The sequence below is a fragment of the Staurois parvus genome, unplaced genomic scaffold (assembly GCF_062004578.1).
Source record: "Staurois parvus isolate SC_StPar_1 unplaced genomic scaffold, SC_StPar_1.0 ptg000136l, whole genome shotgun sequence".
NCBI classification, from domain to species: domain Eukaryota; kingdom Metazoa; phylum Chordata; class Amphibia; order Anura; family Ranidae; genus Staurois; species Staurois parvus.
The window spans coordinates 5,003,104-5,024,416 of NW_028317932.1; the positions used below are offsets into that span (position 1 = coordinate 5,003,104).

General features: G+C 40.5%; 2 protein-coding genes across 3 annotated transcripts in view; one reads left to right on the forward strand and one right to left on the reverse strand.

Annotated features, from left to right (window-relative positions):
* Nucleotides 1-15,661, forward strand: part of XIRP1 (xin actin binding repeat containing 1) — a 34,879-nt gene extending 19,218 nt beyond the window's left edge. The window contains exons 2-4 of one of the 2 annotated variants that reach the window (XM_089673139.1): nucleotides 3,695-3,876; nucleotides 5,154-5,206; nucleotides 6,766-15,661. In XM_089673139.1, the coding sequence (XP_089529265.1) occupies nucleotides 6,766-13,764 (6,999 nt within the window). In that variant the 5' untranslated portion in view covers nucleotides 3,695-3,876; nucleotides 5,154-5,206 and the 3' untranslated portion in view covers nucleotides 13,765-15,661. The remainder of the gene's footprint in view (nucleotides 1-3,694; nucleotides 3,877-5,153; nucleotides 5,207-6,765) is intronic. The other variant, XM_089673138.1, reaches the window with a different exon arrangement.
* LOC149465917 (solute carrier family 22 member 13-like) overlaps nucleotides 6,690-21,313 on the reverse strand; it is a 60,317-nt gene continuing 45,693 nt past the window's right edge. Inside the window, exon 11 of the mRNA XM_089673140.1 lies at nucleotides 6,690-7,510. The gene's annotated coding sequence lies outside the window, so the exon portion shown is untranslated. The remainder of the gene's footprint in view (nucleotides 7,511-21,313) is intronic.

Below are 21,313 nucleotides of genomic sequence, written 5' to 3' on the forward strand. Positions count from 1 at the left end.
CCAAGTTTTGAATGTCTACAATTCCAAATCACTTAATGTGAATGGGGCCTAAAGGCTAAGTCCAGCTGAAATATTTTGGTTATTTGTTGAGTCTGGTGGGCTGAGTACAGGCCAGTAGCAATAGTTCCCTACCATAATTTGTGACCCTGTTCTTGTCCATTTGGGTGATTTCTGCATTTCCGCCACCCTCATATAATCCAGCCCCTCCTGTTACAATCCCAATACGTGTAAATTAATTGGTTTATGTGAAAGTTATAGCATTTACAAATGGCGGTATATATACTGGGATTTTTTTTTTTTTTATACTAGTAATGGCGGTGATCAGCAACTTATTGTGGGCCTGTGGGGGGCATTCTGACACTGGGGGGGAACTGACTAATTGTCACTGACATCCCTAGTGACACTAATACAGTGATCAGTACTAATAAAAAGCATTGACACTACTGACACTGGGCAGGAAGGGGTTAACTTGTGGGGCAGTCAAGGGGTTAACTGTGTGCTGTGTGTGTTTTACTAGGGAAGCATGCTGTTTTGTATTGCTCTGCTATGCAGGGCAATACAAAGCAGCATGCTGGAGCTGACAGGGGACAGATTTGTGTTCTTTACATACAGACCTCTCTACCCCAACCACATCCCCCCACCCCGTCGGTGATACTTGGCAATCGGGAATACTCCCTGCCAGGCAGGGGCGGACTGACCATTTGGAAACTCGGGCACTGCCTGAGGGCCCGGGGTCAGTAGGGGGGCCAATAAGATGCCCCTGGTACCTTTTTCATAGGCTTTTTAGAGTTTGGGCAAGGACACAGGGGCCCCATGATCCCCTATTGCCCGGGGGCCCCATGAGTTGTCAGTCCACCCCTGCTGCCAGGATACTGTATTCTAACAGCAGCACTCACTACTGTCATCATACACTAATCAGTGGATGCAACTAAAAACCTGCACCAATGATATGAGTGCCAGACCAAAGGATAAAAGAGTCCAAATCCATTTTTTTGGTTTACGCTAAAAAAAACAAAATGTTGGTTGCTATCTAATGCTGTTCCTTCTTATTATGTCCATGAAAACATTGTTGTGTACACACGTCTTGAGTTATGAATACTTATTGTTCACTTATTGTTGATTGTATAACTGTGTACTGTTCTAAACAAAAAATAAATAATGTGTAATAAAAAATAAGAACAGTTAGTCCATTAGTCAAGGCCACCAGTTAGTGAACCAGTAACTCTCCTAATCCAGCATTTATCCTCTGGGCATCGATTGTCAAAGGAAAACCCTAATCTGAGTCAATACAAAGTTCTTATTTTAACTGAAGTCCTGATGAGTGTCTTTTTTACCCCCAAAACGTGTTGGCTGTTTTGTTTTTTTTTAGTGTAAACCAATAAATGAATTTGGACTCTTATCCTTTGGTCTGGCACTCCTTCCATTGGTGCATGCTTTTTTTCTGGTAACCTGCTGGGTACCCACTGGCACTGGTTCCTGCTGAACCAACCAAACTTTGATCAGCGTATGGTCAACTTAAGTTTGCTTTTCCTGTCTTCCTACTCTGAGAGAAAAGAAGGGAGAGGCTGCATCCATTGTGGGTTTGTGAGAGACTGTTGGAGAGGAATTTGTGAGTGCGAGGGAGGTATAATGAAAGGTTCTGTATGAGTTTATATTATTACAATGTTATACTATATACATTAGTGTGTAAATAAGTGTGTATATGTTGACAGGAACAGGCTTAGAGCAGTTGATGCGACTTGGAATGTTCAAATTACATGACACAGTCGAACATGAACAGCTCGATGTAACATTCCCTAACTAACTCAACTAGGCTGCCCAGGCATACCCCATTAAAGTGGTAGTCCATAATAGGCGCATACCCCAGAAAAGTGATAGTCCATAATAGGTGCTCTTAAGGCTTGGCAGTTCTGTGGGTTCCCAGTGCCTTCGAATGGACTGCTTCGGGGCACAGCAGTTCCCCCTTTGTTGCTCCACAGCAATCACGGCAGGTTCCTGGGAGGGCTATTGGACCCAGCCTTCCTACCTATTTATATCACAGGGCAGATAGGCTGGGTCCAAAAAGCCAGAGAACAGAGGTGAAAAGCATTAACCCCTTCCCTAGCTTGGGCCAGCCAAATGCTTAACTAAAATACTGTAGGCAACTTGTATGCATAAAGAGATATAATATACAGTAAAATAATATAAATATCATCTTCAGGAAATGTGCAAAGAATTAAACTTCTCCCCTCTATGAGTATGGAGAAATCAGTAATCCTTTAAGTGTTACTAAGTCTATGATCCTGCATTCACTATATCCGCTCTCCCACAGTACACAGAACATGGAAGTGCAATTATTTTAGTAAATATAAACTGCTAAATACCTTTTCTCATCAGCAGTTAGAGCAGTTGTGACTTCTATCAGTGTCCAGCCGAGCAATTGTTAAAGCTTGTAGGAGTTGTCTCCATTTTGCTCGAAGAGGATGCAGAACCCCTGACCTCTGTCTGGACAGTGTTGATTGGCCCTGTGCTGATCACATGCACTCTCTGAAGAAGAAAAAACCTCTCTAGCAATGCTTATTATTATACAGGATTTATATAGCTCCAACAATTTGCGCAGCGCTTTACAAAATGAAGGTAGACATTATAGTTACAATACAACTGGGTACAAGAGTAACTCCACACAATGTGTCTTATCAGGAGATAAGAGGAGGACACTGGAAGAAGGGGAGGATCAGAGAAGTCAGGATCAAACAGCATTTTTTACACACTGCAGATGATTAACCTGTTAGGTTCCACAGTGAGTATAACAAGCATGCTTTACTGCATATCCAGACTGATTTTACTGTTGTGGGTTTAGTAACACTTTAAATAACACTGAATGAAGCCAAACCTAAAGCTAAGTGTCACCAGCAGGACCTGCAAAAGAAGATTGTTTATAATGAGCTGTCCTGCCAACGGTTCCTCCAATCTTCACTCTGTTGTAGAGCTACAGGCTCTTCACACCAGACACAGTCCGGGTGCATTGGAAGCTGGGTCCCCCACTGCATTCTCTGGTCCCCCCCACCGACCCCTATGTCAATATAGGTCACAATGGTGCTGTAGGTGACGCCTCCTGAAAGTGTAGAATGTGAAGAATCTTTGGGTGGCCCAAACTGTTAAAGAATAAATAAACACACAAGTTGTGGGACAAGAGCATATATCCTTTTCTTTTCTGCTTATGATATATGACCTGTTTGCTTGAATAAGATGTGGGAAGAGTATAAAGACTTCAATAAGTAGGCCCCTATGTGCACAACTAACAAACGTTCGTCACAATCGAGATATGCTGCATTTGGCAGTCCTTGAGTGGACCAGAGCACAGCAGGTGGAATGGAGCACATCCAATAGGACAAACTATACACGGGAGGGATGAAAGGACAGTGAAGAGAGTAGAACATTGCTTGTCCTAGTTTCCTCTCTCCATAGCTATCAATGATTACAGCCTCTCTGTCTGTATCAGTGCTGACATATTAAATACTGCACTCTATTCATCCCACTTTACTCTGATCCGCTTATGGACTTCCAAGTGCGATGCAACTGACAGAACACATAAGCACCCAACGTGTATGAACAGCTTAGCTATGTAGCAGTGCAATACTTACTGAAGATTGTCTTGTAAAGAGCCACAGTTTCTAAACTGTTCTTACAGGGAATCTTAATGTCACTCTTGCAGATGAGAAAATAAGTGACATTCCAGAAAAACAACATCACAGAAGCTTTCAGCAAAGAAAAGCAGATCTATCCCCTCCGTGAGGGAGTTATCAGATTTTTTTAATTCTCATTAACAAATTTATTAAGAGGACTATCATCATACTTTAAAGACATCTGCTGGATTTTGTGGGCAATCAAAAACCAGTAAGTATTTTACAAATTTTGACTTATTTTGAAAGGCAGTGAAAGAACAGTAAGGATGCCCAAAGAATAGAAAACCAGACATTCCAAATCATCAGTTCTATTACTGCCTGTAGACCAGTTTAGAAATATTTTTCTTATGATAATACATTTTTTAAAAAAGTATAGCTGCACTCTTTGAACGCTGATTGCATTTTCTTTTAATTTTTTTTAAATAATCCTTTATTTTATTCTATCATTTTATAATTTTTGCTGTTACACAGTAACTATCTGATGTGCTTGAGATAAATATTATTTCATTGATTTAAATAAACTTGCTTCTCTTGGGCATTTCTATTGTATACTTCATGCATACCTGCTCATAACATTGGCATTCCAAAGGGACATTCAGGTTAATAGATAAGCTTAACTGCTTTAAAGTATATGTAAACCCTCACCCATACAATTTAAATAAAAATGAAAAGTAAAACATTTGTGTAGAGATATAAAAATATTATAAACACCACTTTTTCTTTTTTTATGAGTGATCACATACCCTCTGTTCTCACTTGCACAAGGAGCTCGGGAAGGGGAAACAGCAGGACAATGGTCTTCCCTGTGAAGAGCTGTGGGGGGGGGGAGAGTGACAGGTGTGTCAGGACAAGTCTAATCATTGGAAGAGAGCAGGATGACTTCCCAGCACAGCTGGAGAACTGACCATGCTGTTCTCTACTATCAGTTTTTAATAGGAAAGAGCAGAGTGGCTGGCATACCAGGGATTTCAAAAGATTAAAAAGAGAACAGGATATTTTTTCATACAAGTACATGGTACTGCAGGCACACATCGGGAATATGAAATGTTGGGTTTACATATTCTTTAACATCAATGCAAAATATAAGGACATTCCATTTTTTTAGCATTTACATTGGAAATTGTGGGCATGTGACTAATAAATTTGATCTCTCCATACACAAAAGGACAGATGTACTAAAGTGTGCAATGCAGTAAAGTGAATCTGTGTTCACTTAAAAATACAGATATATTTTCCTATATTCTCATGCACATGATTAGATGTTTGAAACGGAAAGAAACACATTACACTTTACCTAACCTAATGTAAATCATACAGTACTTTCTCAAGCTGATTTAGAAGGTCATTACTGTATGTTTTCACAACAGTTGTTCAAGGATACTGATTTGCCATTCACATATAGAGAAAGACATGCCTTCTAGTAGCTGTTTGGCTAACCACATTCAGTCATTTTATATTATTTAGTTATTATTATATATTTTCTTACAGATCTAGAAGACAACAATCAAGCATTTTGTATAGACACTACTTGGGATTTAAAGGTATGATAAACACATTTATATCTAAACTAATAAATGGCTATAAGGTAAAGAAAATCCGGAATCCGCTGCAGTCTTCAATCTTTATTTGTTTTAAGTAAAATCCATATCACAGACAGTGTCAGTGACAAAAAGGTTAACGCATTTCACGCTAAAAGCTATCGCTTATTCATAACCACTGTGGTTATGTTTTTAGCATGAAATGCGTTAACTTTTTTGTCCCTGACACTGTCTGTGATATGGATTTTAGTTTTAATGAATACAGATTGAAGAGTGCAGCGGATTCCAGATTTTCTTAACCTTGCAGTTTCACAGACGAGCTGTGCATGCACCTTCACTCTAATGGTCAGTGGATGATCCGAACTACTCGCCTGGAGCAGCTTTGCTGTGTGTGTGTTTCCCCTAATAAATGACTATGCTTTATGAAAGGCGTACTATAGAAAAAAAATATTGTGACCCATATCAATCAAGAGATTCAAACTGCCATTTCTACAACCCAAGTTTAAAAATGAACCAACATTTCTTGTTCTGCAACAAGAAATATTTAGGTTGGCATTTTTAGTTACTTTTCACACAGCAGCCCTAAAAACATATTTATTACAACATTTTGCTCCAGATAACTTTATATCTAAAAGTGGGCTTTCAACAAAAAATAAATCCACAGACAAGTTTAAACTGTAGGCTCCTATTCGTGCCTGCATATACCTTCAGCGGCTTTCACTTCATCTTCTCTGCCCAAAAGCCATACTGCTCTTATCAGGCAAAGCTAATGTACTTCTGCCCCCCCCGACCCAACTTCAACATATTTCTGTGAGTCAGTGTGGAAACCTATCATAGTGATGGGCTGATTGGAGACTAGTCACTAGTTACTTATAAACAAGAGATGCCAATCTGGCCAGAATTGATCTTGTGTGCATTGGCTTGCGGGGAGCAATTGATCAGGCAGCATAAAAAAACCTGATCCAATCACTACTGTTTTTTGCCAAGAAAAATGGTGCTGGCAACGCCTCGCCATTTCTCCAGTCTCCTCTCTACATAGGCATAAATGTAAGTTCTTATGAAGTGGTTAGACAACATCTCATGTCTGATTAACCTGTGGAATCTGTACGTATCCTTAGAGTTCTTTATAATTTATCAGTTAATCTTACGTCTGAAATTTATTTGAAAGCAACAGCATGTACTGAGTCTGTCCTTTCATTATAAGAGATGCTATAATTAAATAGAGGTGCCACAATAATTGTTCTGCCTCTGGTTATAAATTCTGACATGCTCAGTCACTTCATTATCTAACTACTGTATATGAACCCATCATTTGTTTTATGATTTCTAGACTTTGCTGACATTACAGAAGCTATTTTTAAACTTACTGGTAATACTAAATTGCCTTCTATAGGTTCCTATTCCACCCATTAAAAATGAAAATATACTAGTGAAAATCATGTGAATATATAGTATATTTTTAATATGTATGAAATACACCATAGTGTGCATGTGCTAATCCTAACTACTTTATTAAGCAATATTGGATAAAAATGTGAAAATGTGTTTTCTTCCTTTTAAAGATGGCAGACAACATCATGAAGCTATCTGAAGAAAAGAAGCTTGATTCTGATCTACCTTTACCACCTCCCCCCGAATCAGTGCATCATTCAGTTATAGTAGCTGGAGCACAGGATCAAAGCTACCTGCCTCCACCACCACCACCAAAAGAGTCATTTTCTAAGTTCTATGAGCAGAGACAAGTTAATGAGCTGAAAAGACTTTATCGCCATATGCATCCAGAGTTGAGGAAAAATTTAGAACATGCTGTGACTCAAGACATTAATGAATTATTAAGCACAGATGAACCTAACCAGCCCCTTTCAGTCAATCTGGATACAGTGTTGCCAGGAGAGGTGCAATCCATGCGTTGGATCTTTGAAAACTGGAATCTGGACACTATTGGAGAACATCAGCGTAGTCGGAAATTGACTGAAGAAGAGACTGTACTTGGAGGAAATGTCAGAAATACATCTCAGATGTTTCAAGGTCAGACATGTGTAGATGGTAACAGGTCCTCTGCTGCCATACTTGGGAAGGATCAAAGAAAAGGTGATGTGAAGACAGCCTTGTGGCTGTTTGAAACCCAGCCACTTGATTCATTAAACAAAATCTATCCCCAAGACACTGACGTTCAAGAGGCTGTGTTAAAAGACCCAGTGGAAAAGGGTGATGTGAAGGGCACCAAAATGCTTTTCGAGACACAATCTCTAGATGAAGTAGGGCGCTGCAACTCTGTAGAAGAACACAGTATCCTTCAGCTCAAATCTGAAATACAAGAGATGAAGGGAGATGTGAACAAAACTATTAAACTTTTCCAGACTGAACCTCTCTGTGCAATCAGAGACAAAACAGGAAATGTTCATGAAATTAAATCAATTTGTAGAGAAGAAACACAGAGCAACAATGTAAACACAGCAAGATGGTTATTTGAAACCCAACCATTAGACACTATTCACAATGATACCTCTAAAGTTCAGATTATAAGAGGGATTTCCTTGGAAGAGATCGCAAAGGGGGGAGTGAATGCAACTAAGTGGGTATTTGAAACTCAACCTTTGGACACAATAAAAGAGCACATAGAAGAAGGAGTATTCCAAGCATCTGTAGACACAATCCAAGGGGAGAATGTCTCAAAGCAGTGCAATGTATCTGAGAAGCAATATCTGGAATCCATAAATGCCAACACTGACAGTAAAATGTCATCCAAAGAAGAAATAGTTGCTGGTGACGTGAAGTCCACACTATGGCTATTTGAAACACAACCAATGGAGACACTCAAAGGAAGCATGGAAGTTGGCCAGCTGAAAAGGGTTGAACTGTCAAGTGAAGAAAAGGGAGATGTCAAACAAAGGAAACATGTTTTTGAAACATGTTCACTGGATACAATTTCCCACGAAGAAGAAGAATCTAGTGAGCAGATTGAAACAAACACAAAAGATATTGTTAAAGGGGAAGTGAAATCATTTAAAAATCTTTTTGAAACACTTCCACTGGAAAGCATTCAGTCTATTAAGAGAGTTCATGTCTCTAGCCAGGAAGACATAAAAGCAGGAAATGTGAAGGCAACTCAAGCACTGTTTGAAAACACACCACTGTATGCTATTGAGGACAGCTTGGGCAATTATCATGAAGTTACATCTGTCAGTCGGGAGCAAATCGTTAGTGGTGATGTTAAAAATTACAAATGGATGTTTGAAACAAAACCACTGGATCAATTTAATGATGGCACCCAAAAGGTTGACATAATTAAAGGTATCACTAAGCAAGAGATTGTGTCTGGAGATGTAGGAACAGCCCGATGGCTCTTTGAAACTGAGCCTGTTGATGTCTTTTCAAAAGACACACACAGTGCACCCCAGAAAGAAGTTTTACAGAAAGGTGATGTGAATAAATGCAGATGGCTTTTTGAAACCCAACCCATTGATATATTATATGATAAATCAGAGAAACCAGAAAAGGAAGCTTTAGTTCAGGGTGATGTTAAGTCTTATACTTGGATGTTTGAAACTCAACCATTAGATTCAATCAAAGACTCTGGGGAATATTACATAAATGTGAGTAGTGCTTCTCAAAGTGATTTAGAAAGTGTCAATGTGAAAACAACCAAACATTTGTTTGAGACGGAACATTTAGACAGTATTTCCTCTTCTAGGGAGTTTCCAAAAATTATAAGGTATGCAAGTCGTGTTGAAATCCAATCAGGTGAAGTCTCTAGAGTAAAGGAGATTTTTGAATCAATGCCAAATGAACAAGTTCCTTTATTAAAAACAGATATTCCTACAGAAGAAAACATACAAATTGGCTCTGTAAACAAATTCACCTGGCTTTTTGAAAACTGCCCAATGGATTCTATAAAAAACAACAAAAATGGTTTTCAAGAGCTACCCCCTGAAAAAGATGTGCAAGGTGGTGATGTTGGAGGTAAAAAATTTGTCTTTGAAACCTATTCATTAGATCAGATCCATCAAGAGTTCGATGAGAAGGAGATTGGCAAAGTCCAAGAAACTCTCACCAAAGGAGATGTAAAATCCTGTACCATGCTTTTTGAAACCAAGCCACTGTATGCTATACAAGACAAGTGTGGTGAATACCATGAGGTGACATCAGTAAAAAAAGAAGAGATCCAGAAAGGAGATGTGAGAGGTGCAAAATGGCTGTTTGAAACCAAGCCTCTTGATAGAATCAATAAAGATGAGGAAGTTTTTGTCATCAGAGCTGTCACACAAGAAGATATTGAGAAGGGCTGTGTTAAGGCTGCACGGTGGAGATTTGAAACAGAACCACTTGATACCATTACTGATATTGCAAAGCATACTGTAAGAACAGTTGATGACATTCAAAAGGGTGATGTTCAATTAAATAAACAGCTTTTTGAAACAGACCAAGTTAGCCAGAAGAAGTATGTCCGGCTGGTTAGTGTTAGTGATGTTCAGAAAGGAAACGTTAGAACTTCTACATGGCTGTTTGAAAACCAACCCATTGATAGCCTGAAAGGGGAGGATCAAGAACATCAGGGAATAATTAAAGTGCAAAGAGAAGATAGCCAAAAGGGCGATGTCAAGAGATGCACTTGGTTATTTGAGTCTCAACCACTAGAATGCCTCAAAGATACAGAAAATCCAAGTAGTTCTCAGACAACAGAAGATATTCCAAAAGCTAATACAAAAAGCACCACATGGCTTTTTGAAAGTACACCTCTTGACAAAATTGACTTGAAACATTCAACTAGTATTGAACAAAGAGAAATAACCATAAAAGATACCCTTGATGCATTCTTCTTCTACAAAATTATTCAGAATAAAGGAATTGTCATAGAAAACATTCACAGTGGGAATGTAAAAATGATAAAATATCAGTTATCAACACAAACTGATGTGGATATCCAAAAAGAAGAAACTGTTGGTGGAAACCTTCAAAGAATACTTTTGCAATTACTCCACAGAACTGATGTCGAACCCCATGGAACCCTGGTTGAAGAAAGCGATAGCAGACATCTACAAATTACCAAGTTAAATCTGTTAAATACAGTTCAATCAAAAGAAGAAGACAAAGAGTCTGTCAGGGATGATGTAGCTAAAGCCCTCAAGATATTGCTGAATGAAGATGACTCTCACAAAACTGGCATTATAATGGAAGAATCAGAAAGAGGCTCTGTGAAAATGATCATCTACTCTGTTTCATCACATTGTAAATTTAATGAGGCTGGTGAGGTTGTTGTCAAAGGAGATGTTAAATCCACTATCGACTCTCTCCTTGCTTGTAGCCAGGATGGCAAACCAAAACTCTCAGTGACACGCGAACAAAATGAGAAAGGAAATGTTCAATTATACACAAACTGCATTGAGAAAGGTGATCTGGGGTACTTAAAATGTCTTCAAGCTGAGTCAGAAATAGATGCTCTTACACAATACGAGAGGAACCCCGTTTATCAAGAAGCTATCACTGAACAACATAGTACAGTGATGCAAAAAGACAACCAAAGCAGTAGATGTTCAGAATGTGTACATGTTACATCCTCCCCTGTACTATATCCTGTACAACCTCAGCAACAGTTGAAAAAATGCATAGCAGTGGATACAGCTGAATCAAACCAACAAGATACAACAGGATGTGAAGTAGAGAAACAAGACTTAACTCCAAATGAAGAAAGACAAATCAGCTCCACTCTGCAGAAATCTGCAGTCAGCAAACACACAACTGAAGCAAAGAACCAGTCTACCTCACTTAAAGAGTGTTGTGTTAGCGGTTTTACCTCCACTACAGTTAAAGACACTTGTACAGATAACAGTGATCTTCAAGCTGCATTGTCAGACCTGCGTCAAATCACAGCTGAAGCTAAAAGCATTCAAAAACAGGTTCAATGCAAAATTGAGAAAACCAGCCAAGAGGTTGAACTTACAAAGCAGGATGTGCTGGAGAACACTGTGCAACCCGTTCAAGCAACATTACATCAAGAATGTGCATTTGCAAAGCATACCACAAGTGTCACAACTAAAGCTCAAGAAACACAGACGTCTTATGCAAGTCTTCAGAAATCTACCACCTCCACAAAAAAGGTCAGTGATTCTCAAAAGGAGAAGAAAGAGGCTGCTCAGGGAAGTAGTGAGGTTTCTGTAGCAGAAAATAACAGTATTACATATAATGCTGAGTCACCCAAACAAGCAAAAAATTATTTAAATCCCTTTATTGATGATGAATATAAAACACAATTAGAGCCAGAGGAAAGAGACCAAGATATTGTCAGAGGAGATGTAAAGGCAGCAATCAGAGCATTACAGAATGCTTCAACAGAACAAAGAGCAATAGAAAAGGAAGAAGTTGTAAGAGGTAATTTAACATCTGCCCTTCAGTCCCTCCAAAAGTCTAATGTTAATGTATCAAAGGGTGACTTTAAAGCTGCTATGATATACAGAAATGCAGGTCAGTCTTATGCTGCTAGCAAAAGAAAGGAAAATGATCAGCAGGTTAAAAATGAAGCTCTCATTAAGTCGGTACGCCCATCTGACAATGACTCTCCTCCTTCTTCAGCTACTGTAACTGGACAAGAGAAGTACCAACCGCCCAATACAAGTGATGCTGATGCAACAAAAGATGACTCTAAAAAGATGAATGATTCTGTACCGAAGTTTGCAGATCCCATTAACCAAAAGGCAAGTGAAAACACATTTGACAAAAATGCAAACACTAAAAGTACATGTCAGTCAACACAAAGAAAAAAGCCAGTGCCACCACCAAAGCCAAAACATCTTCTCCCTGGGAAATGTCCCCCACCTCGTCACCGAGCTAAGACCCCCATGACTTCAACACCAGCTTCATCTCCACCACCTACTATTCCAACTGATAACTGTTGTTCCACAATTTTAGCAGGCAATGAGTCCAAACATGCCCATGCTTATTCTGATGGTCCATCTACATTTGTCGACCTTTATCTTGACATAAAGGAAAATGAGGTGTCCAAAAAAGACATGCTTACAGATAGTATAAACATGATATACAATGAAAAAAACACCAGTACATGCAAAAGCCAAGTCTATGAAGATGAATTTACATTACTGAAAAAAACTCAGAATACTACATCAGTCAGTGAAGTAAAAGCTTGTACAGCACAACCAGAACAGTTAAAGCCAATTTTAGAAGATAAATCCATAATATACCAACCTTTAGAAAATAAAGATGAAGTTGTAGACAAGAAAAATACTAAATTAACTGAAACAAGTGATAGTTGCAATCACAGTGATAACAAAGGCGTTGTAATGAGGGTAAAGAAAAGAAAAGAAACAGAAGATGAAAAGCGCAAACGATTATCTATTCATATGGATGAAATTATGAAGGATAATGTCAAAGCAGCAACAGACATTTTTGAAAACTTGAGAAAGCAAGATGAACTTGAGACAATTTTAAAACAAGTAGAAGAACTGGAAGAAGAGACCAGTAATGTAGATATAAAGTCTGTGAGGGGTTTATTTGAGACTGTTCCAGACTGGATTGCAACCAGTAGAGAAGAAACAACCCCACATCTAAAGCAGCAGGAAGGGCGCAAAGATGAAAGCTTTGAGATGCTAAAGGATGATACAGAAAGTGTCTCATCAGTGGAACTTGCCTTCGAGGATCTTGAAAAGGCAAGTGCTGAAATAAAGTATTTAAAAGAACAGACATTAGCAAGACTTCTAGATATTGAGGAAACAGTTAAGAAGGCGCTATATTCTGTTTCAAATTTAAAATCAGAGTCTGATATTGCAAGTCTTTCAAGTCTTTTCCGGGAATCTCTTCAAACTTCATCAAATACATCCAACAATATTAGAAAAATTATTATTGTTTCAAGTAAGTCAAAACAAGAGAGGACAACACAATCACTTGGACAAAAATATGCATGTATTATGAATAATCAAGAAGTAATGGAAAATAAGAAAACAGAGTTAGAAGTGAATGCTGTTCCAAGTCGCCTGTCTCCCACATCTCCATCATTTATTAGCATAGAATCTACAGCCAGAAAGTCACAACAAAATGGAAGCTGTTCCTCCTCAACAATGAATTCAAGCAAAAATGGTCAAGACTGCACAGATCCCTTTGTCCAGTTGTGTATTTCAAGTGACAATGATCAATGTTCCTCAGCTGGCCTTCTTGGTGTTCCAGCAGTTTATGAGACTAATACCAAAGCGAACATTAATACACCATCGAGTCCTAGCTCTCAACGACAAAAGAGTGTTCTAGAGTTGAAGACTGGACCAGAAGGACCTAAAGTAATTGGAACCACAATAGTGACAGAAAAATATGAAGAATCTGATCATTATGGCAACAAAATTATAAGGTCCAAAACATCTACAACAGTCACTAAACAATCTGACACTCAGAGTACACCAACGTATGAAGTCGTAACTGCTGCTCCCCGGTTTGAGGTAACTGCCTCCCCTCTTCTTAGAAGACATGCAATGCCATTAGCAGAAAATTCCAACAGTAAAGGAAATGAGACGGGTGTTGTGTTTGTTACTTTTGCCAACTCAAAACCAGGCAAAAAATAATAAGTCCAAGAACACATTCGAATTTTATACTAGACTGCTCTAGTCATGTTATACAAGACTGCAACAGATTGTAATACCAGATAAATGTCAGCTGAAGATTCCTGCTAATACGATTATGCTCATGTTTTGCAGCCAAAGTCTTTAATAGTGAAAAACAATGGAAATGTCCAAGTTCTGATTCCAAAGTTTTAAAACTTTATGTTATTCTATTGTCAGTTTCTTTTGGCAGTGTTATTACTTTTACCAGATGAAGCCGACACTCTGGGCAACAGAGCAAGTGTTTTATGCCAAATGTTTTAAAAGGAAAATATTTTGCCATTCAAACAGCAGTATTTAATACTATGTGTAGACAAAGACCCACTTATTGTAGGGTAGGAGAAGTATTCAGTGTAAATTAGGGCAGCAATTTATTTCCTGGCTTATTTTCTAGTACATTTTTATTTTCAATAAGGAGATGTTGTATAGCTATATCACTATATGGATAAGAAAAACACACATTGAATAAAACATTAAATATTGAAAATAGCTTTGACAATTAAAGTATATCTAAAGCACACACTTTTTTTTTATTATTTTTGGATACGTGAGGTAGAGTTAAAACCACAGTGAGGTTTTTTTCATCTCTGTTTTATTAGGGAGATTTCCCTTCAGTTCCTGTCCTGTAGACTTATCAGGAAGTGAGAAGATATATTTCCAGTGATTTTTTCAGTGAGGGAAATCCATTCTTAGACAGTTGTTATGGGAACAAATGTCCCTTTTGAAAGAAAATTCCACTCTATTAGCGTTCTGGTAGCAACTCAAAATGTTGCATTTACCCCAACCTTTGTTCTCCATGACATTGGCAATCAGAACAAGCAATGAGAGCAAATCTCCCCAGGGGATACAGGCAGCAATAAAAACTGACAGTAGTTTTAATTCCTTGCCATTCTATCCAAATCTTAAAATAAGTTTTGCCTTTAGTTATACTTCAAAGAGAAGAAGAATGAGCATATTCATTTAAAGATAAATGGGTTAATTTTTAAAATAGAAAAGTTTGAAGAAGCCATCAGATGTTAATATTCAAGATATGCTGTGCTAAAAATAAAAAGGATTGAAGTCTGGATGTTAGGGGTAGCTACTTCTTTACCCTGGTAATTAATTAAAGAAAATACAAACAATTGAAGGGATAGTCTAAAGCAATACTTTAGACTAAAAATAGTAAGTTATACCTCAAACAGTGGATCCATAAGGACCACCCTGAACATACAAACTAATGTCTTAATTTAGACAAGAGATCCCTCTCAGTCCTGTAAATTTAACTGAACTAACATATGGAATGCTGTGATAGAAAATCACAATTTATTCAACTTATCTATGCCAGATCATGGTATACAAACTCCCCACCTGTCACACTTGCCTAATATTGTGAGATTCACATTTTAAGGCAAATAAATATATAAGCATAATATAGTCCTAATTTTATGTCTTTACTTTCTATTATACTTTTTATGCTTTTCTTAACATACAAATGTTTTCGAGTCAGACTTTTTTGTCATATTTTGTCATACTTATGACAGTGTGTTTTATTTGTATAGCGCTGCACACCCCATTTTTATGTCATACTCTTAGAAAGGCTTTTGTGGTTCCTTTTTGTGCATTAGCGGCTTTACTTGGTGCGCTCGCTAACTTATACATTTACAAATGTTTTAGAGTATTTAAATATTCCAGAATAATTTATTATTTATCATGCCAAAGTGATGTTTTTACAGAGTTTTATGCCTTAAAATGTTACATTTATAGAAAATACTTTTGTATAGTTACTTTTCTCAAGAAATTGTTTTGTATTTCACCTGCACTACTGTCTGTGACAATCTCTTTGTTTTTACTGTTGCATAATAAACATACATATTTGCATTAAGTATGTTTTTTGCTCTTAGTAAAGTCTCCAGTATATAACTGTATGCATTACCCCTTTAAGGAATCCTGCTGAATACTGAATTTCAGAAAAAAGGAGGTTCAGGTCATATCATCCAAAAGATTTTAGTTAATAACTGGGCAGAATAAGAAGATCCGTATGGATGAGATAAACTGCCAGAAAATCTTTACTATATCATTATGGTAAATAATTCCAGTCCAGCGGCTGTGTAAATAAGATTGTAGAAAACACACATTTCAGGTAGAGAAAATTAATTATAAAAGTAGAAAAGACTAGAATTAGCATGAAAACAAGAAATTTCCACTGAACTGCGTTCAGTGTCTAATAGTTATGGTCTCCATTCCAGCGCAGCTCATTAAAAAGAGCAATCCATACTAACCTGAACATGTTTTTTTTTGCAAACTCTTTATTATACACTCTTCAGTGGATTATATCACATGGCCCAAGTACAAGTCTGCCACAATGGTTCTCAATAACATACATAGATATAGCATAAACTATATTGCCAAAAGTATTGGGACACCTGCCTTTACATGCACATGAATTTAATGACATCCGGTCTTAGTCCGTAAGGTTCAATATTGAGTTGGCCCACCCTTTGCAGCTATAACAGCTTCAACTCTTCTGTGAAGGCTGTCCATAAGGTTTAGGAGCGTGTCCGTGGGAATGTTTGTGCAGGCCAGTCAAGTTCCTCCACCTCAAACTTGCTCATGCATGCCTATATAGACCTTGCTTTGTGAACTGGTGTGCAGTCATGTTGGAACAGGAAGGGTCCATCCCCAAGCTGTTCCCATAAAGTTGGGAGCATGAAATTGTCCAAAATGTCTTGGTATGCTGATGCCTTAAGAGTTCCCTTCACTTGAACTAAAGGCCAAGTCCAACCCCTGAAAAACAACCCCACACCATAATCCCCCCTCCACCAAACTTGGCACAATGCAGTCAGGCAAGTACCGTTCTCCTGGCAAACACCAAACCCAGACACGTTCTTCAGGTTGCCAGACAGAAAAGCATCGTAACTCCAGAGAACACATCTCCACTGCTCTAGAGTCCAGTGGCGGCATGTTTTACACCACGGCATCCAACGCTTTGCATTGCACTTGGTGATGTACGGCTTAGATGCAGCTGCTTGGCCATGGAAACTCATTCCATGAAGCACTCTACGCACTCTTGTGCTAATCTGAAGGCCATACTAAGTTTGGAGGTCTTCAGCTATTGACTCTGCAGACAGTAGGCGATTCTGCGCACTGTGCGCTTCAGCATGCTCTGACCCCACTCTGTCATTTTACATGGTCTACCACTTCGTGGCTGAGTTGCTGTTGTTCCCAGTTGCTTCCACTTTGTTATAATACCACTGACAATTGACCGTGGAATATTTAGTAGCAAGGAAATTTCACGGATGGACTTATTGCACAGGTGGCAACGTATCACGGGACCACTCTTGAATTCACTGAGCTTCTAAGAGCGACCCATTCTTTCACAAATGTTTGTAGAAGCAGTCTGCATGCCAAGGTGCTTGATTTTATACACCTGTGGCCATGGAGGTGATTGTAACAGCTGAATCCAATGATTTGGAGGGGTGTCCCAATACTTTTGGCAATATATTGCATATGGGATACACACTGACATAATTAAGAGGTTGGTGGTGTGTAACAATCTGACAAAAACAGAAACACATAGGTGTCTTGAAATATGATGGTCAAATAGATCCACTTACAGTATATTGGACAGGTATATTATGGGAGTACAATGCCTTAAAAGTGTGATTCTGATTTTAAAATAAAGAAGGAGGAGACCTAATAAATTAAACCAAATACAGAGAAAGGAAAGAAAAAATGGGGGTGAATTGTTATAAAAGGAGAGATAAGAGAAGAGAAATAAAGAATAAAAAAGATGGTATAATAGATAGTAACAGAGGGACCTGTGAGTTAAAAAGGGAAATAGAGTGGAAGGAAGAAGGAAAGAGGGGTTAGAGAAGAGAGGGGAGGGGAAGGACCTCTATAGACTGCACATGTGGCTGAATCGAAAAATAAAAAATAAAATTTCTCTGTAAAAAAGAAACATTATACTTACCTGCCCTGCCACCCAATCCACCAATCTTCACTCTTCTCAGGTGCTATGGTGACTGGAGAATCCACTTTATTCAGTCCACTTTGGGGAGTGTCAGATGCTTAGTTTCCCATCAAGTATTGTGTTTCCCATCCATGGGCCCTGCACAGGCCTGGACTGGGACACAAAATAGGTCTGGGCATTTTAAACTTAGCAGCCAATTTTTCCAGAGACCAAGAGGGGGAGGTTGGGCATTCGCGGGGCAATTGGTGACGGGATATTCATGGAGTCGGTCCTCTGCATTGTACTGAAAAGGGCCACTGTGATACAAAGGGGACTGCACTGTAATGATTAGAATGCCCCTTTATAGTGCAGTCCCCTTTATATCATAGTGTCCATAGCAATCACAGCCCCCCCCTTTTCGCACTAATCACAGTACCCCCTTTTACCCTCTGCCTCCTCTGCACAGTCCTACCTTCGGCAGGGCAGAGGCAGGATTTAGCCTGTATGTACTCCCCAGGGCCTCCCACTCCACCAACGATGTCATCCTATCAACAGGGCAGGGGGCAAGAGGAGCTGCAGATCTGGATCCTATTAACAAGCGGGATTACTCGCATGTTAATATGAAAAGACCCCCGCTCTCTGTGCAGATCTTTAACACCCCTCCTATTCTGCTGATAGGATGACATTGTTAGTGGGGCAGGAGAGCTGGGAGAAGAGACACAGGCATGGCCACATAGCGGGAAGTGAATGGCGACCGTGGTCTGTATTAGTCCCGTCCGGACCATGGTCGCTGCTTACCTCCCTCTGTGCAGCGCGGTCATCAACAGGTAACAAATTGGTACTGGTCCACAGCTCGGAGGTTGGGGACCCCTGCATTAGCCAGCTCTTGTTATGTGGCCTGGCTGGTGGTGTGCCCTATGGCCAATCTGGGCCTGCCCCTGCATCGTTACTGCATGCTGTAGTGGCACAGGGGCTCATGAAAGCAACTGCAGCACTCCACCCAAGTGCATCAGGTGACAATATTGCTTTTTTAGTCTTCAAATTTAAAGTACGTGTTTATTGTTTGGGTGTCACAGGGATTGGAAGTAAGGAAAAATCTCTAATATGTTCAAAGACAAAAATATTATCCTGAGAGAGAACTGAACTCTTCCCCAATCAAAAGTATTGTAACAAAAATATGTTAGGCTGTAATAAAATACTTATCTTGACCTTTTTTAATAATTTATTGCATCATTGTGCTGCTGATTTCCCACCACATCTTTTCAACCACTTTCATTGCACATGCAATCCAGCAATGGCTGCATGGCATTTGTCAGGAGTAGGCGGGGAGGGGGTCACGCCTACCTTTAGCGATGGTGGTCAGACACTATAGCTGGTTCTGTGTTCTTCACTTATAGTGGGCTCCTTTCTCATAAGGCAAACAGGCCTACTGGTACTCGGTTGCCCCCAGGTCTTAAACACAATGCTATAGTGCTTGGCTACCATGCTGGGGCAGGCGCAAGCTAAGCACAGCAAACAGATACATGAAGTTGACAGACAGGCAGAATGGTCCAGTGGCAGTTCAGGTTCAGGGCAGGCAATGTTTAGAGAGTAGTCAGGGTCAAAATTTGTGGTCAAAAAGCAGGCAGAGTTCAGAGAGTAGTCCAAAGTCCAATCCAAGGTTGATAACAAAGAAATCCAAACTAGCTGGCAAGGTGGTAATCGGGCAAAGGCAAAGGTCAAGGCTTTGGAACTAGGCCGCTAAACAAGGAGCTTGACGCACGTGTTCCAAACACTATCAAAAGCATGACACTAAGGGCTTGGGTGGCTTAAAACAGATTTGGACTCCACCCAGACGCTGTCTACATCAATCACTGTGCAGGTGACAGCCAGACAGGGAGCTGCAGCTCAGCCAAAACCGGCATGTTGGAATGAGACCAGCAGCTGCCATGGAACATTAGTGTTACACACTCCTGACAGGGGGTTCATGGTGATTGCAGCAATACTAGACCATGACCACGCAATGTAATTCAGCACAGAGACATGTAGTCGCCACTGGGATAGCCTTTGGCCAGGTGACAAAGCAGAAGAACAATTGAAAGAGCCTCATCACCCTATAACACAGCGGTTCTCAACCTGTGGGTCGCGACCCCTTTGGGGGTCGAACGACGCTTTCACAGGGGTCGCCTAAGACTATCGGAAAACACATATTTCCGATGGCCTTAGGAACCGAGACACCGCTCCTCTATCCGTCTCCAGGAGTGGGCGGGATGACATGCCGTCCCTGTCATCTGGACACACCCCCGAGATCAATCCTCGCTGGTGATTGGCCGCCGGAACTGTAGCTCAGGAGAGGCACACAGGCGGCCAATCACCGGCGAGGAGGTGGAGCTTGGAGAGGAGGAGCCGAGCGGCACCGCGAAGATCGAGCAAGTGAAGAGGAGGAGAGCGGCCGGAGAAGGAAGACAGCTGACCGGTAAGTGTCTGTACCATGGGAGAGGGAGGGAGCGAGCGAGCCCAGGCTGGAGCAGGGGTCAGCAAGGTAAGTATCATTGGTGTCAGTGGGAGGAATAGTGCCCAATCATTGGTGTCACTAATACCAATGATGGGGCACTATTCCTCCCCCCACTGACACCAACGATGGGGCACTATTCCTCCCACCACTGACACCAACGATAGGGCACTATTCCTCCCCCCACTGACACCAACGATGGGGCACTATTCCTCCCCCCACTGACACCAACGATGGGGCACTATTCCTCCCACTGACACCAACGATGGGGCACTATTCCTCCCACTGATACCAATGATGGGGCACTATTCCTCCCACTGACACCAACGATGGGGCACTATTCCTCCCACTGATACCAACAATGGGGCACTATTCCTCCCACTGACACCAACGATGGGGCACTATTCCTCCCACTGACACCAACGATGGGGCACTATTCCTCCCACTGACACCAATGATGGGGCACTATTCCTCCCACTGATACCAACGATGGGGCACTATTCCTCCCACTGACACCAATGTTAGGGCACTATTCCTCCCCCCACTGACACCGATGGGGCACTATTCCTCCCACCACTGACACCAACGATAGGGCACTATTCCTCCCCCCACTGACACCAACGATGGGGCACTATTCCTCCCCCCACTGACACCAACGATGGGGCACTATTCCTCCCACTGACACCAACAATGGGGCACTATTCCTCCCACTGACACCAACGATGAGGCACTATTCCTCCCACTGACACCAACGATGGGGTACTATTCCTCCCACTGATACCAACGATGGGGCACTATTCCTCCCACTGACACCAACGTTGGGGCACTATTCCTCCCACTGATACCAACGATGGGGCACTATTCCTCCCACTGACACCAATGATGGGGCACTATTCCTCCCACTGATACCAATGATGGGGCACTATTCCTTCCACTGACACCAATGATGGGGCACTATTCCTCCCACTGACACCAATGATGGGGCACTATTCCTCCCACTGACACCAGTGTTGGGGCACTATTCCTCCCACTGACACCAGTGATGGGACACTTTTCCTCCCACTGACATCAGTGATGGGACACTATTCCTCCCA